This window comes from Centrocercus urophasianus, unplaced genomic scaffold, assembly GCF_019232065.1.
Source record: "Centrocercus urophasianus isolate 14NV4802_14NV808 unplaced genomic scaffold, USGS_Curo_1.0 seq_18, whole genome shotgun sequence".
Classification (NCBI taxonomy): Eukaryota; Metazoa; Chordata; class Aves; order Galliformes; family Phasianidae; genus Centrocercus; species Centrocercus urophasianus.
This window is the reverse complement of record NW_024884733.1, coordinates 25,686,948-25,704,624: the sequence shown is the minus strand read 5'-3', so window position 1 is coordinate 25,704,624 and position 17,677 is coordinate 25,686,948. Positions and strand designations below refer to the sequence as shown.

The 17,677-nt window shown below is 37.2% G+C and overlaps 1 protein-coding gene across 1 annotated transcript in view; it reads left to right on the top strand.

Moving 5' to 3' along the window:
* The window catches only part of OMA1 (OMA1 zinc metallopeptidase), a gene marked incomplete at its 5' end in the record, with an annotated part of 17,685 nt that extends 874 nt beyond the window's left edge, over window positions 1-16,811 (top strand). Inside the window, 8 exons of the mRNA XM_042819543.1 lie at window positions 9-408; window positions 838-1,066; window positions 2,136-2,309; window positions 2,394-2,501; window positions 3,672-3,800; window positions 7,512-7,586; window positions 9,092-9,241; window positions 16,418-16,811. Of these exons, the coding sequence (XP_042675477.1) occupies window positions 9-408; window positions 838-1,066; window positions 2,136-2,309; window positions 2,394-2,501; window positions 3,672-3,800; window positions 7,512-7,586; window positions 9,092-9,241; window positions 16,418-16,588 (1,436 nt within the window). The remainder of the gene's footprint in view (window positions 1-8; window positions 409-837; window positions 1,067-2,135; window positions 2,310-2,393; window positions 2,502-3,671; window positions 3,801-7,511; window positions 7,587-9,091; window positions 9,242-16,417) is intronic.
* Between the last annotated feature and the right edge of the window lie 866 nt (window positions 16,812-17,677).

Here is a 17,677-nt window from a genome sequence, read left to right as displayed (position 1 = left end):
TGTTTCAGGCGAGCCAACCAAAGAGGTTATGAATGTCACCCGTGGTTTCAAGCTTCTCAGAAGGAACTGTCTTTTCTTTCGTTTGGCTTTGATCCCAACAAAAAACTGCGACAGGGCCTGTCTTGGTAAAGGACAGAGATGTGTTTCAAATGTCCCAAATACAGAAGTATGGAAGAGTGCTCATCACGTTTCCAGAAGGTTTTGCTCCCAGTCTCCTCGGTTGCTGGAGGAGAAGATCACGTCCCTCCAAATCAGTTCTGTAGGGCCAATCCCAAATCATTTTTCTGCTGGGAGCGCTCAGCTCATCAGGTCTTTTCACACATCGCCATCATTGCGGGCTGCACCGTTTCCTCTTTTCTGGATAATCATTAAACCTGTTCAGAAGCTGTTTGCTATCCTTGTTGGCAGGTAAAGTATGATCTTGCTTTCTCTCTCTCAGAGTAAGGCCCTGTTGTGCCAAGGCATGGGGGTGTGTTGAATCTCTTTATAAAGAATGGTAGGTGTATTTATTTATAGGGTTTTAATTGTGGTAGATTTGCAAAGCTTTGAAGGGCTGAAGCCCAGGGCTAAGAGTTTGTTTAATAAGGAATTGTTTCTTATGTATCTTTTTCCCTTTTACTCTTCACCTACACATGGCAGAGGGAGATGGACCAGACATTAAGAGGCATCTCCTTCTCTTTCTCTGAGAAGGAGGAAAGGGAGATAGGTAGGGGCCAAGTGCAACACAACCTCCTTAAACTCATAGCAGCTGAGAATGTAGGAGGGATCAGAGCAGCAGCAGACTCTAACAACCCTCTTTTAGCTATGTCCTAAGTTGCCAGTGTTTGTGTCTTACAGGAGCATAAGAAAATGGTGGAAGGGACTTCCTCCTAATAAACGGGAGCTCTTTAAAGAAAGTGTGAGGACAAATAAATGGAAGATACTCCTGGGTGTCAGTAGCTTAGGAGTTTTATTTGTCGTGTTTTATTTTACTCACTTGGAAGAGACACCCATCACTGGACGTGCCAGACTATTGGTGTTCGGAAAGGAGCATTTGAGACAGCTGTCACAGATGGAATATTCTATGGTAAGATTCTGAAGAAAAAAATCAAAATACTCAAAGTGCTAATGCTTTATTTATGTATTTGTTTGTTTGTTTAAATGGTGAGATGGCCAGCAGTGTTTAATTTGTAGGTAAAGGCTGTAACTGTGTTCTCTGGCACACTTCTTGACAATCAGATTTTCTTATATCCCTTAATAAGAGTGAAAATTACATGGTATTTTCCTGCACTTTGTGCTCAGAAGCCCTTTTAGAGCACATCCAAGAGTAATCTTATACACTTATCCATTTTTAAGAGTTTTCCCATTAGCAAATCATTCAGGCATCATTTGCCTCCAAAATGATGGCTAAGAGCACATAATAGGTGGGTAGCAAACATTTCTAACAGTGTTATTGTAATATGCTGAATGCAGAAATCCAGTAGAGAAGAGGAAAAACATAGCTAATAAGCACGTGCTCAGATCTGTCCTGTGTTCTAGTTTGGTCATTCCTTGGTATTTCTTTAAGGTCCTTTCTTCTATGAGTTGTTACTCCACCACTAAGAATTTGTTCAATTCTTTTTTTTAATCAGCTCATTTTTCTTTAATTGTTTTCTTTTACTTTGCCCATTGTTCTAATTTCTGAGACTTTGAGTTCTGTAACTTGCTATCCTAATGTCAGTGAAACCTGGTAATCCAGTCACATACAAATGTCACTCTATTCCTGTTTCATGGAGAATGTGAGACAACAGAATTAGTACAAGGATATATTCTGTTACATCTTTTGTAAGTTTGTCAAACTTACAAGTTATGACAAAAATATAGAGGAATTATAAATTCTAATGGGAATTCAGGAAGATACAGAAGTCTGCTTAATTTTGATGCCAAGCGTAGCTGCATGTATGAGGAAACACCAGATATAGCAACAAGGCATAGTATCTTATTTTTAGTTTGTGGGTCTGAAAGCACGATCAGTAATATGTTAGCTTGGCTCGTATGAAAGAAAAATGTATAAAGATTAGCTATAATGAAATTGTATGTAGCCACTAAACTAATTTACCAAGTAGTCGCTTACTCTGTGTTTGTTCCACCTGGCAATCAATCAATTCTTGTTTCAGTGGATGGACAAGTACGAGAGCAAAATGTTGCCTGAGACAGATGCACGCTATCAGGTTGTGAAGAGAGTTGTTGGACATTTGTCTGAGAGCAATAAGGACATCCCGCAGATCTCAGCGCTCACCTGGGCTATCCACGTGGTAGATGAACCAGAAGTAAATGCTTTTGTGCTTCCAGTGAGTTGAACCTGAATACAAAAATTATTAGCAGGATTGAAACAGCATTTTACTGACGTGCCTTCTTAATTTCCTTATTCACAGAATGGGGAAGTGTTTGTTTTCACTGGATTACTAAATGCAGTTTCTGATATCCATCAGCTGTCTTTCATTTTGGGACATGAAATAGCTCATGCTGTGCTGGAACATGCAGTAAGTAAGAATTTTAGAATTCTTAATTCTTAAATGTAGAATTCTTTCATTATATTAACTAAGATATTTCCTATCGCTGCCAAGCAAAATTTTGGTATGGCTTTCCAGTTAATGAGAAATTGAGTTTGAAAGGAGAGTAGTGTGATACAGTCTATTCTTGTTACTCACCTAGTATTTAGCTGCCAGAAGTCCTATCAGTGTGGCTTGTTTGGGTTTGTGTGCTTGTTTTGTAGCTGTATGGATGGATTATGGCTCACTATCAGGAGTCATGTAGAACTTGGTCTGTAGATGTCTCTCCTATAGGGGGAGATAAGGAGGCATCTGCAACTCAGTTTGTTGCTCCTAGACTTGTTCGTATCCACAAAAGTGGATGTACTTTCAGAAATTTTTTGTACACACATGGTACTTTTATTGTTGTAGCACAAACCTACAGGATGCAAAACTCAAGAATGTCTGGAGCTTGGTTTAGAGAGAATTAATTTCACAACCTTAATTATTCTGTATTCTTCATGTGTTGAAATGAATCGTTCTTTGCCCTTTAAACATTAAAGAGTGAAAGTAATCATTTTGTTGTGCTCTGTAGATACAACTATGAAGAAAGAGCATGGTATAGAATCATGGTTCATGCTGTTGTGGATTGGGGTGATTTGGTAAAAGGTGCTGTTTTGCCTCCAAAATGATTTCTGTCTCTAAATGTGGTTTTTAAAAAATTGCATCCATTAGGCATACATCAGTTTGAGAAGACATAACGAGAACCTTTTTATCATACTTGCCCTGATAAAGTTGCAAAAGTAATCTGTAAGTCAGTAAATATGTTTTGAAAATCAGTGAAAATCCAGGAGAACTTCTTTACTGCAGATTGTATCATTTGGGGTGATCAAGAATGTTTACATCACAGTTGTTTGGGTTTGGTTGAGCTGTTAGACTTGTTCAGCCTATTAGAAGTAGCTTACCTTGCAATTTGTGTCACTGACCTGATGGAACAAATGGCACAACCTGGCTTGTCAGTGCCCAGATCAATTTTCTGCGGGTCGAATGGAGAGCTGAAAAATGGCAGAATTTCAGGAAAAATGGCAGAACTTCAGTTTTATTCTTCACCTTCTGAAGTTGGGAAACACAACGGAAAATAGTTTGGAATGAAAACTGGACCTTTTTTTTTTTTTCTTTCAGATAGAGAAAGCCAGTCTGGTTCACTTTGTGGATTTCCTATCACTCATCTTTCTCACTATGATTTGGGCCATCTGTCCTCACGATATATTGGCGGTTGTTGGCCAGAGGATCCAGAGCAAGTTGCAGGAGGTAAGAATGGCTGTGGAATACTTCACACAGCTTAATTGAATACATCTGTTTCTGACATTCATTGCAAATGTGTTGAAATATTTCTTGCTATCCGTCATGGGAGAGCACTGACAGTTTTGGGGGGTTAGTATCTCTAAAGAGTACAAATGGGAAAAAAGCAAGAGGAAAAAGACTATAAACAAAAATAAACATGTCTTTGGGTGTTTTTGGAGGAAATATGCTTTTATAAATAAGCTTCTGCTATAGTTGGTACATATTTCTCATTTGTCACTTTGAGAAACTGTAGATCTCCTGAAATAATGATTGGATTTAGTTGGATGGGCTTTTAGCACTTGCTTGCCAATTAAGTTAAATGAGGGTCTTTTTGAAATGTGTCTCATGTTTTATAGATGCTGAAGTTTTTATTTGAGTTGTTGCTAATTTGTTTCTAAACAAACTGAAATATATGGAAAGAGTATCTTTAAATTCATTGCTAATGGTTTTCAAGATAAGAAAGTTGAGAGTCTAAATGTTCTCGGAAAGTAGAAACTATGTTATAATAAAACATAGTGAAATAAACTTTTCAGACAGCTTATTTCCAGTAGTGTAAAATTCAGGGGTTTTTGGTGCTGTTTTTATTCCTGCTGCCTAATTTTCTGTCTTCTTCTGGATAGTTACTCATAAAATTTTTTTTTTCTTTATAATAAAACCCTTTTTAATAATTTCCTTAAAGGAAATTTTGCTTATTTCATAAAACTTGAGTCTGGAATGCAATGAAAGTGCTCTTTGGCTTTGACTTCTCTTGATGATTTTCCTATTTCACCCAGCTCTTCAAAAACTTAAGCGTAATCAATCTGTTTGGTAGTTCTTATGCCAATGGGTAGATATGTGGTTATGAACATAAATTACATCTAAAGAACTCGGGTATTTGTACAAGTGGCTAAGAAAGTAATATACTGATGATTGCTAGTCATCATTTTGAACAGCTGGATTTGGAAAAAGCCAAGTGTGAACCAATCCTCAGGCTGCTCATAATAGTGAGATTTAATTTCCTGTCAGGGTTGGGATTGCACTGGATTTCACTTCTTTTCATTGGGTTGCCTCGCATTGCGTTCGATTGCGTTTCACTTCGTCGCGTTGCGTTCCACCGTATCGCGTTTCCATTTGGGTTGGGTTGTATTGCATTGGATCTTTACTCCTGGGTTACTGCAACTGATATTTTGTTATTGTAGACTGGAGTTGTTGCTGGGGTGATTTGGGTTGAAGCTCACAGTTCTACCACTCGAGATCTGCTGCGTGCAGGACACAGTCCTGTAGTGTCCTGGTTTAAAGCATCAGTCAGAAGTACCTTAAAATAAAATAGAATTAAATGTATCCACATGTAATACTGAATAAAGAAGTGGGTAATACTGGCAACACTCTATCCCACACACAAAATATGCTGAATGGGAATTCTTGTTTGCTGCTCACCCATGAATGCCATGTCTGCTTTATTTTTTCCTTGTCACAAATAGGTTTTTGCCGTGCTTTGGTTCTGCAGCACTTTGAATTTAGTAATGGTTTTGTTGTAAATCACGCTGGTAGGTGATGTGATTTTTAACAGCACCTAACCGTTACTTAATAATCAAATCAGCACTTCATCATCACTTAGTCATTGGTGAATCTAATGTGATGATTCAGTGAAATTTGCTGCAATCAGAACAGCGCTTCAGATAAGTATTTGAGAATGGCAACTTTCACAGAAGACCTATTACAGAGAATAGGAGTTTCCTCAACTAGCTGTGTGCCTTAAAGACTTTTCCATTTAGGTGAGCTACTCACCTCTCCCTTATGCCTGTGTGTGCAGCCAAGGATTTCTGAATCTTGAGGAGCCTGGCCTTTAGTGAATCACTCTTCTCTTCCATCAGCACATGTCGCAGATGATCTTTGATTTCCACATACAGTTAGGCAGTGCCAGATCAGCCCTACTCACTGCACTTGTAACAGAGATGGGAACACAATGCTGGCTTATACTGAAATCGTAGAATGGCCTCATCAGGTATCATCCATGCTCCCATGGACTGTAGTGTAGGTGACTCCTGCAACGCAGGTAATCCCTTAAACAAGAATTGCACTAGCACTGGATTTATTTTTCAGAATATAACCATATTTTTGTGCACATTTATAAGGATGCAGATAAAGAGTAATATCCTGCTGCTTAAATGTAAGCACAAATAAATCTAAGGGGTAAGAGTTAAAATCATGATCTTATGATCATCTTCATGCTGTCCAAAGTCTCTGTCTAGGTTACACATGCATTCAGACCACCAATTTCCTAGTTCTACAACTTCCAACTTTAAATTCTCCTGAAGCTCCTGGAGAAGAAAAATCACAAGTGGTTGTAATTGAAGAGGTAGAAAAGTGCCCTGCTTGTGCAGATCTGTTTTGGTTGGTGATTTGGATAGTCATCTTGCCTTTTACCAGTCTCTGTTTCAACCTGGGGAATTATTAACAATTCAAATAGTTACTTAGCTAATTGGGAAATAGCCCTTGAGGATTACATGACACACTAACTAGGGACATCTTTGCCTCTGCAGACTTTCAGGGCAGTGAAAGTGTATATTACACTTCAAACAATACCTACAGAAGATTTTAGAAATACGTTTATAACTGCAATGTTCAAGGTCTGTAAGAAAAGGAGTTACTGGTATCTTTATGGCACCACTGCTTTGGTGCCCTTCATATCTACCTGGGTTATTTTTTTCTTTCCTTTTTTTCCTGGAACTTGGAAGGAGGATCTGCTTCTTTGGCTAAATGAAAATGCAACCTTTTCTTCTTTGATTCCTTGCACATCCTTACTCTGCTCTTTCTTTCCTAGTTGATGCATAGATCAGAATACTTTGGCTTTTGCTTACCTCTGTAGGAGAAGGCTGCTTTTCGAGCCCTGATTTGCCTTTACTATAACCTGATAAACTAGGACAGGGTAACCCAGATCTACACAAGCCAGAAGAAGTTGGGTTATATGAATTAATAACAACGTGTCCAAACTACCACTGTCTTTTTGTGCCTATTAATAATTGCCATAACCACAAAAAAAGGAGAGTAGCTGGTGATGTCTTTTCTTCAAATCAAGCTTCTCAAGGGCAATTTGCAACTTCTGTTGGGAGATAACTGTGGCAAAGGAGTGATTTCTGCATGAAAATGTTTGATTGCATTCATACAGTGGGCTTTTACCACGTAATGTACATTGTACATAATAATAACCCATAATTTAAAAAGCCTCTGGATTTTTTTTTATTTACTATTGCTACATCTACAATTTTAATGTCAATAAAGGTGAAGTGAGAAAATTCCATTTTGTGCATAATCAGTTTTTGTCCTGACTCTGAATCTTTAATGCAACCCTGATCAGTAATATATTTCTGCTTATAGTATCTTAAAGCAACTCATTTAAAGTTGATGTTCACCCTTTGGCCACAGCAACATACAGTGACACTGGCTGATGAGGAGAACCATGAAAGATGTATAATCTGAGTTAATTTCAACTGAAAATAGGAACGTTGAATTAGATAGATAGATAGATAGAATGTATTAAATTAAAGATTTTATTAGGAAAAATCAATACTGCTCGCATGCAATGCAAACATTATAGATAACACACTTGTTATGGGAAGGTTAGAAAAATAGCTATAACATTTCAGCTTCAATACGTTCAAAAACATGACACACAGCTGCAATGTGCTTTTTTTGCAGTTTATTTTTGATAGACCGTACAGCAGAGCGTTGGAGGCTGAAGCTGATAAAGTGGGACTTCAGTTTGCAGCAAAGGTAACTACAACTGTTGGTTTGATTACCAACTGAACACTTTTCATTTTCCATTATAACCAGAGGGAGCTTTGCACTTCATACAGAGGTAAACTGCATGGTTGTTTGTTCTCCAGTTGGCACAATATACAGAGAAAGCCAAACAGTGAGTCTACATACGTAGACCATATTAAATTGTTTATTGAAGTAGAGACTGTCCTTTGACTTAGCGTCCATCTTTTGCAAGAGCTTCTGAGGAATGCTTTGCTATGTTTTTGTGCAAGTAAAAATATTCTGATCTGTAAAATCTATTTTCATAGCAATACAGGAAAATTTCAGATGTTGAAATGCCCGTGGTTGGTCTTGATTAATGAAGTATATCAATACTTTTCAGGTATTTAAAGTTTTAATCCAAATACAGCCTAAAATAAGGCAAATTTCTGAAGAAATGACTCTGTCTTCTTTCATAATTCATTTTCCAGTCACTTTTTTCATCTCTGTGAGTTGTAATTCTAAATTAAACGAAACACTCGGTTCTAGCGAAGTGCAGCATAGCTGTTGTGTTAGATATCTATGAGAGCAGCACCACCTAGTGTTAATATTTGATAAGGTTAATTTCCCTTATTAGTTATTCATGTTTCTTCACGGCAGAATTTTAAAAATGATCTTTGATTCTGGGACTGAAACTTCATTTGGAGTTGGAGGGGGAACGAATAGCATCCATGAAAACAAAACTGCTATGTGGGTAACTTGCTGCTTTCTAATAGCAGTGATGCTGTAGAACTGTACCAGAAAGAAACAAGCAAAGTGCTTTCACAGCATTTCTCTACTTTTGCAACTACATTTGTTGTAATAATTGATAAGAAATAAAAATCGAAGGACAAAGCACCACTCATTTTTATTTTGAGTGTGGGAGGAGTAATTTTCTTACCCTGTAAGTGGTCATCTTGTTCTCTTAAAGAAATGGAAACTGTTGCAAGAAATCTCCTTCTTTGTTCCACTCTACTTAAAGTCAAGTATGAAAGAGTTTGTTGGTGATACACAAATGCAGTTTGTGTAGCATTCCCATAGGTCCATGCCTGTCATAGTTAAATATGGAGGGGGATGGGAGAGTTCTTGTTCCCCAGAATTGCTACTTTTGCCTGTTGTGAATTACACCCTTAAAAGATATTTAAATCACTCTTTATAAAGGAAATTTAATCGCATACAGAACAGCCTTTGCAGCTTGTTTTCAGAGAGATTTACACAAGAAGTGATAATAATTCATGTTTTAGACTCTTTCTTCGTGTGTATTTTCTGAACTCTGTGGAAATGGATAACTTGTGCTGTATTGAGTCTAGAAAACATAGTGTGGAATGAACAGCTGATTCAGGTTGAGTATTTCAGAACAGTCTCTTGCCTGAGATAATCTATTCTAAATAGTCACTGAGCTTTGGAGTTCATGATGTCTCTTAAGATTCAATATCCATTAGAACATGTGTTGCATTACCTTAAAAACAGCGGTGCAAACATTTTCGTTCTCCTTTCAGGCTTGTGTTGATGTAAGAGCAAGCAGTGTATTTTGGCAGCGAATGGAATTAGTAGAAACCATTAAAGGGGAGCCCAGGTTGCCAGAATGGCTCTCCACACACCCTTCTCATGAGAATAGAGCTGAGCACTTGGACCGCCTTATTCCAGAGGTGAGCAGAGCTGAAGGAAGTGGGCCTTTCCCTCTGAGGAAAGAATTAGCTTGGTATTAATTGACATGCTATTTTTTCTTAGTATCACAGTTATCTCTCTCTTTATCTATAATGCAATTTTCTATCATAAAAATCTTTCTTGATAATTGTATTAAATGAATAAAAATGAGGGTAATACAGGTAAAATGCAATTCAGCCTAGTGACTTTTTTTTCCTGATTTCTAATCAAATTGTAGTAATTATGGTTTTTAATTGCTTTTATAATATAGACAAGGTAGTGACACAGGTCGCATTAATTCTTCTTCCTTTTAAGCAAATTTGGAAGGCAGATTTTAAGCTGGTTTCCTAAGCTGTCTTATCTAACCATTACATCGGTAGCTAGCCCAAGGCTATCAGATAGAGAACACTCCATTCTATGCTTTCTCTCCCACTGATGTGGAACTGGACACCTTGCATAACAGTGCCTCAAAAAAATATTAGATCCCCAGTAGAAGATTTCTCAGTGGATCTTGTTATGATAGCTCTTGTATAATTTTCAGCCAGCTCTTTTTTTTTTTTATTCCACCCCTCACATCTCATCTCTGTTTGTACCATCACACTGGGGAGCAAACTTTACCTCACTCTAAGGGACATAGAGCTGGTTCACACAATTGCCTGCCAGTCTGTTCTGTTCTTTGTTTCACATTTCATCCCAAAGGATGCCAAGTACATGGCTGCTTAGAGATGTCCTTAATTTGGTGTGTTACTTGCTGGTAGCTTAAACAAAAATTCTGCTATAACCAAGTGCTAGTTTTATATGTGAGGACTGTTCCAAGTTTAGTGATCTTAGCTTGTTTACTGTTTCCATATTTTTTACACCAGTAAAATAACATGGATTTTTTGCCCAGTGTGTTTTTTTTTGTTCTTTGGTTTTGTTAGTGTGCATTTGTACACTTTACAACAGTGTTGTTTTTCAACAGTCTAAATGCTAACTGGAAATTCCCCTTATAACCAAGCAACTTCTTTCTTCCTCTTTTTTTTTTTTTTTTTTTTTTGCTCTCCCATTCCCAGCCACTTCATGTCTTTCTTAACTCCAAGCTGCAGAAACAGCTTAAGATTTATTGGTAGAGAGAGCACTAAAATGCTGAGGTGTTTACTGATTCCAAAGGGGAAGAGATTTTCTTGAACCTTTTGATGAGAATGAATGCAGTAAATAATCTAAATGATGGCATAAATCAAAACAGAGATAAAGTGTAGGATGTTGGAGAATGGCCAGACTGAGTATTTCAAATTAACATACACAAATTCTGTGCTTTACAAAAATAGGTTGTGAAATATTTTTGTGAATTCTGTACCAGTTAAGAGCAGCTGAATGGAAAATGATCTGTGTTTTTATGGAGCCTTCACTTTGGTTAGATGTAACATAGAAGGTTTGAGAGGCTTCATTTTTATACAATTATTGACTGGCTTCTAAAGCGGTGATGAAATAAATTCTTTTCTACACAAAGATTGAGTGAAGAAGTTATAGAAATGAACAACAATGTAGTCCTGGCAGTTGAGTTATTATTTGTCTTACCCTTGTAGTTCAGCAGGGGCAGCAACTTCTTGTCTGTTTATTACTGCTCTTCCTTGCAAAAGCAGTGGAGGCTAAGAAGTCTTCCACAGGGTAGTTGAGAAGGTGATTGTTTTCATTTGCTTTTTACCTTGTGTGTTTTTTGGAGTAGGATAATAAAGGGAGGGAAGAAGGCTTCCTGTTTTTAACAGAAGTTGACTGGATGTGAGGCTGTGCAAAAGTGGAATAAAAATGAAAGAAGGTGTGCAGAAGTGTTGTTGGAGCCTTCTTGTCTGAACTAGTGACTCCTTGTTTCTTTGAAAGCTGCCTTCCTGAAGCTGGATTTCAGGCATGTAAAAGGAATTCCAGGGTTTTATTGTTGAGTGCTTTTGTGTACCATATATTGATAGCCAGGAGGTGCTCAGAGCCCAGGAGGAGAAGCTGGATATCTGAATGGACCTCTTCAATCTCTTTATGGAGAAACTACTTCTTGGACTCAACATCAGATCCATCATAAAATTTGAATCCTAACATAAAAAAAAAAAGATTATCAATAAGCCAATCTGTTAGTTTTACGTTTGTATTTGGTTTTAATATTCCTTCAGTTGAAACTGCCTTTCCTCTGAAGATGTGAATGAAGTAGAGCAGGTTTTTGTTAAGGATACTGATATTGTGATTTGTACACTGATGGCTTTGAGACTGAGATGTTTTTTTGAACAATGTTATATGTATGCTTAGACAAGCTACCAGAGCTGAGGGAAACAGAGTCAAATTTTTGATCTTATCAGACCATGCAGTTGTTTCTCTGCAGATTTGAAGCTCACAATAAACTACAATTATATGAAATGAAAATTTTTTCTTCAGGTAATGAAATGGCTTGTCTCAGTGAGGCAACTTAACAGTTCTCAGGAAATGTAAATTAAAGCAGCAGTATCACAAGGATTCTCTTTTCACGTAATTAAAAGGCAGGGAGCAATCAAATGAGTTTTAAAGATCTTGCATCTGGATTTCTGAACAAGTTGCAAGCTGCAGCCAAACAGAGGAATTAGTAAATGGAGAACTATAAACAGCTGCAAAGTGGCTGGAAAGGAAATAAAGAAAATGAAAAATATTATCAGGGTTGTAAGGGATTTCCCCCTCAGTTAGGGAGCAATTTTGGTTGTGCATTAGGAGGAAAAAATGTGCCAGCCAAATGAGAACCCTCTTAAAAAGGAAACTGGAATCTCATGGAATTCTATCTACATGGAAAGTGGTGAAATACTCAGAGAAGAGTTATTTTCTTTTTAAATAATAAAATCCATAACTGTGTAGTAGAGGGAGGGATGCTTATCATTGTCCTAGAGAGAAAAATCATGAAATCATAGAGCCAGAGAGCAACTAAACGATCTTGTGGTTCATCATTGAACCTTTTATTTTGATGTTCTCTGACTCACTGCTTGTCTACCCTTTTTCTGCTCTGTTATCCAAATAGAACGCTGTACATCAGCTGAAAACTCAGCTATACTGAATAAAGCAGAAGTTGATCTACTAAGCCTTGTCTGTGACACAAAAATTCATCTTGACAAGACATTTGCTTGTTTGGCATTTTGTTATTGGTTCACATTCCGTTGTTTATTCATTTAAGCTCCTTTTTCCAACATATTTTCTTGGAAATACCCCACTGAGATCATTTCAACAGTCTTAGTAAGTAGGGACACATCATTTCTACTGTTTCTCTTCTGTTTGCTAGGGCAACTAACTTGCCAAAAAAAAAAAGTAAATTAATTTACTTTGGCAAGGGTTGTTGTTATCAAATCCATGTTGACTGTTTATTATTTATTCCTATTGTGTAGTTACTTACTTTATTGCCCATTCTGGTGTCTTATGGAGTACTGAAGATGTATTGATTTTGTTTTCTTGTCAGGATGGCGTATTTACCCTTTGCTAATGATGTGCAGAATACCTCAGTTCTAATACTAGAGTATATTAAGTCCAATCAACTTAAAAAAAACTTGTAGGAAAACAGAAAATGAAAAGTGCTGCTTTTCTGTCGTCTCCATAAATCTGTTCAATATTTTGTCACGATTTTTCTTTTCTGTGCCAGAAGAAGCAATGAAAGATTTGCAGCATTAGCATTATGAACCTGTTGCTTTTTTCTCCATCAAGTAACAAATCTATCCATTCTTTTCTTTTAATATCTTTTTAATGCTGCTTTAATTGTAGGACCTGTTATGTTTTCTATGCCTGCTAATTGTAACTCATTTTGCAACTGTTTTTCTGACTTATTTATTTTCCACATGCTCATGGTATTCTTTAGCTTTTGTCAGAATTGCAAAATCAGAACAGAATTCAGCCCCACTGAAGTAATCCCCAGTAAGAGAAAGAGATTTTAAGCCTTAGTCTGGCTTGTGGACAAGAGAGTGATGTGAGTTTGGTGCTGAGAGAGCTGATGGACTGTGAAAGGTAGGGTGAAGTCCAAAAGTATTCAAAAGATGGAGGTGCAGTTAGCCTGGTTACCTGTGACAGTGGTATAGGACTAGTGCTAAGAGCTAAAAATTCTTTCTCTTCTCCTGCAGTACATTGCTGGAGGTTACTTCAGTTATATTGATACGAAAAACAGAATCACCTTTACTACTTACAGGCAGCAATTTTGATATTTTGATATTTCAGAGGCAGCAGGCATGCAAGTGATCTTTATTCTGAACACCAGTGTATCTTTCTTACCTGAGAAGAATAGAATTACAGTGCTTTGAATTCTCGGGTGCATCTGTGTATTCTCTACCTTGTTTCAGTTCTTTCTGTGTTGTTCAGAACGCTTGTCAGTATGCAGTCCACAAAACATTTTCTTGTTATAACTGACATGCATATGCTTCATTAAGAACACTTTTATTTCTCCACTTGCCCAAACTGACAGAAAGCAGTTTATTTGGGGATGTGAAACGTAGTTGATAATGTTGGGCTGTTTTGTCTTTCAGAAAAAACGTGCTGCCAGCTCCTCAGCCAGGTATTGGTACATCAGTGATGCTATATTGTTACTGGCATAAAACGAAATAGCCATCAGAGCCAGGGAAAGGATGCCTAAATAAGGTTGAATGTTTCATGCACAAATATACGTAAGAAGATTGCTTTCATTAGAATGTGTCCTCATAAGTGTGATTAACAGTAAGATGATGTGTCAGCAGAACTTTTCCTTCTCGTAACTGTAGCCTTGTAATGGCGTTTGGGTCAATGGTGGTGTGATGGCTGCCTTCTTTCCCATTTGACAGCCGTGTGTATAGCAAGAAAACAGACTTCCACAGACTAGAAGTGTTAACTCTGAAGCCTTTGCTGTTGTTTTGGGCCTTTGCTGTTCTTACTTCGGTGTTTTAGCTAAGTGAAACCATGGAAATAAGCCAGGCACTATATAGTGACAACAGCAAAAAAAACCTAGAGGTTTACAATTGCTAAATTAGTTTAAAAGAAGATTATGTTGCCCTTTTCCAGGATACAGCCTAAATCTTTATATTTCCATTTGCCTTGAATAATGCTGTCTGACATTAATGCAGTCTTGCAGCAGCTTATGTTCTGGAAGAGAACAAGAGAAAACTCTTGGTTTGTCAAAAACATCAGTTTAGAAATTAATTGGTCAGTGAGGCAGAAGAGTGCTTAGCAATAGAGTTATACTTGGTGCCTACATGGACAATCACCCTCTAGAAAAACAAATACTGAAAGCTTTATTTGTGGTTTTTATATTCCTCTTGTTAAATTCCTTTTATTTGCATGCCTAATCCAGATTTATGCATTCAGTAACTTACACTTCAGCAAGGCACATTCCTGGGACGCATCTTTTTCCCAAGGCAGTTTTTGCCTTTATATTCTTTGTTTCTAGCCATTTAAATCAAACTCTTATTAGTTCACTGTACTGAAGTTAGGGAGAAATAAGTTTTGGTATCTCTTCATACAAAGAAATTTAAGAGCTCTGCTCCTCAATTTAATAATCTGCTGTAGTAGGCTATTCCCAGTGTTTCCTGTGAAAGAGTACCAAATTGGTTCATAATGATGCACAAATACTTAGACACAGGTGGTATCTCAACTGAACCTGGTGTATATAAAGCAGATTCCAATTTTCCTTTTTTTTTTTTTTTTCCAGTGTATCATTCCAACTCCTATGTAAACTCTTAGTTTCTTCTTCCTCTTCAATCCTTTCAGGATGGCACACTTTCTGATAACTGTCCACAGAAGTGTCAGGAGACACCTGGCTATGGCTCAGGGCAGATACTGCCATTATTTTTCAAGAACTGTATGGTCATGAAAAGGTGTAGAATGAAATACATTTGAACTTTTTCCATGAAAGGATTAAAAATAAAGTTGGATGTTACTCTGTCAGCAGGTTATGCTGTTGACTGAGGCTAGGATACAGTTAACCTTGTATAAAAACTACTGTCCTACAGATGATTGAATGATGGTAAATAGCAGACTAATTATTGACTTGGTGTTTTCTTTGAAAATCTTGAAGAGCAGTTCTTTGCTGAAATGCAGATCGTTCTGAAGTTCTACATGTAATGGTATTAGATGTAATGTACAGAACTTGGTTAGTTGATATGGCTGCTGTGGGAGAATCCATGGATTCTGAAATGTTTATGCAAAACCAATTGGAAAGCACTGCATCGAAGTGGTTTGTTTGGTCATCTTTAAAACAAGCTGCCTGTTGGAATGGACTTGCTAAAGCAAGTTTAACTTCATTAGAATGAGCACCAAATGAAGCATCTTTTATAACAGCTATTTTATACTGTTTTGTACCAATTCTCCACGATTCCTCTGAGAGATGATTCATCCATTGATTGTCATTACCTTTCTCATATCGCCTCTAAGGCAAAATGATCTGTGGGCCAGAACACAGAGCTGGAGGGAATGTGGCTGCACTAATGGATTTTGATTCTTTGGGAAATCCTTTAAATCCTTTGTGCCTTTACTTTCTAATCTGTAAAATGGAAGCTGTATCACTTTCATTATTTAGCAAGCAGGAGTAATTAGAGTTTGGTCTCAAAGTACTTCTTTTAATCCAGATAAATTTGGACATTCCAGAGACATCCTTTTCTGAGAACACATGCCAGAAGTATTCCAGTGCTTCTTGAAGACAAGATCATTTTTTGTAACTGGACCTTTACTACACTGATCAGCCATCTTGGATCTCTGTGTCAAACATTTATCCATTACATTATTGGAGACTTTTCCCTGCTTTTTTTCCAGTCAGATACCTATATATGTCTTTCCTTCAATAATGAAACACATGTAATGAAGTATGCAGTCATTTCAATTTACATACGAACGTAAATTAGAAAGTAAGAATTACTGATGTGCACAGATATCACACAGAGTACTCTGAGAACTTAGTGCTTATTTACATTGTATGTGTTAGGACATTTATTCCTCTGGAGACTGAGAAAACATTTTTCATTCTTGATTCTTTCCCTCCCCACCCCCACATTGTTCTACAGTATTAAAAGGTACATTTCTTCCCAGGAAATCTTGGTTTCTGCTGAAAAATAGCAATTCTGACTCTATTTTATACTTGCTAAGCTTTATATGAAAACGCAGACTTTGCTGGAAAGCTGAATTGCTGACTGAAACCCTTTTTTTTTTATCTTACTTAAATGAGCTTGATTTGTGTTCCTATGTATCCACAGGCTCTTAAAATAAGAGAGCGCTGCAATTGCCCATCTCTTTCTGGACCTGACCCTCGCCTCGTTTTCAGACTTAACAGGCAGCATCTCCTGGAGTCATATAAAGCTCAAGAATCACAAAATTCTACAAATCAAGATCTCTCAAAAACAAAAGAGGATTTTTCCCACACTTAAAAGAAACAAAAACAAAAAACAGAAGACATGCCAGTAACTTTTGCAGTTAAACCTACGAACTAATTATGGTTGTTTTTCCATTTTGTGAAACTTGTGGTTCCTGAAGGTCTATCTTTTAGGGCACATTTGTCTTTGAACCATAAAGATGATCTAACTGCTCATATTCTGTGTTTCTTTTATGTGATCTCTCACTCAAAGCAATAAAGGAGCCATGCCCACACGAGAAGCATCGGTTGGAGCAGAAAGTTTCTTATTCATCAAGGGTTACTAAAATAAATCACTTCTCAGGGGAAAGATAATCTCATACAATCCAGTTGCACAGTATAATTTTCAGCTTTATCAGACTCACCTTGATCAGAGGACAGATGAGCCAGAAGTGTCCCTAAAGCAGAGGAAAATGTGCAATTTTCATCACTTAAGTTGTCTGGTTTATCTTGCTTTAATTTGCGTTAGATCTGTTCAGCTTCGTTTGAGAAATAATGATGAGAGCTTACTGCCTGTTCCACATATAGAATGTTTAAAAATGTTAAGCTGAGATGCAGTAATAGCCTATGGGCTAAGATACACCTCCACTTTAATTAGGTGGATTTACTGCTGGGATTTTGTTTCTTTCTAAGGCGTTTTAGGATATGGATTAATTCAACATTTTTCTTCAAAGCAAACCTGAAAGGGTTGCAAAAATTTCAATTTAAAAATGAAGCTAAATAATTTTCAAGGAAGTCTTTCTTCTAAAATACTATGTATAATATCTACGGTTTGTAGCCCCTAAAATGCTTTGCAAGGATGATTGTGTTATCATTTAAATGATCAGGGTGCCTCACCAGAGGCCAATTTTACTGCAGCTGTATTTGTTCTGGATACATCACTTTGTACAGCAGTGATAGCTGATGTGGAATTATGCTGGGTAGTAGACAAATACATGACTTGTTGACTCTGCAGCTTTAGCAGTTGTACCTTGTTCTAGAAGGTGACTGATCCTCAGGAACCAGCATCTGATGCTGGGCATCTAAAAAACTGAAAAAACAAAGATGCAAAAAACCCACGACTACACAAGAAGGAAACCCTCCTGTCTCTCCTGAAGCTGCACCT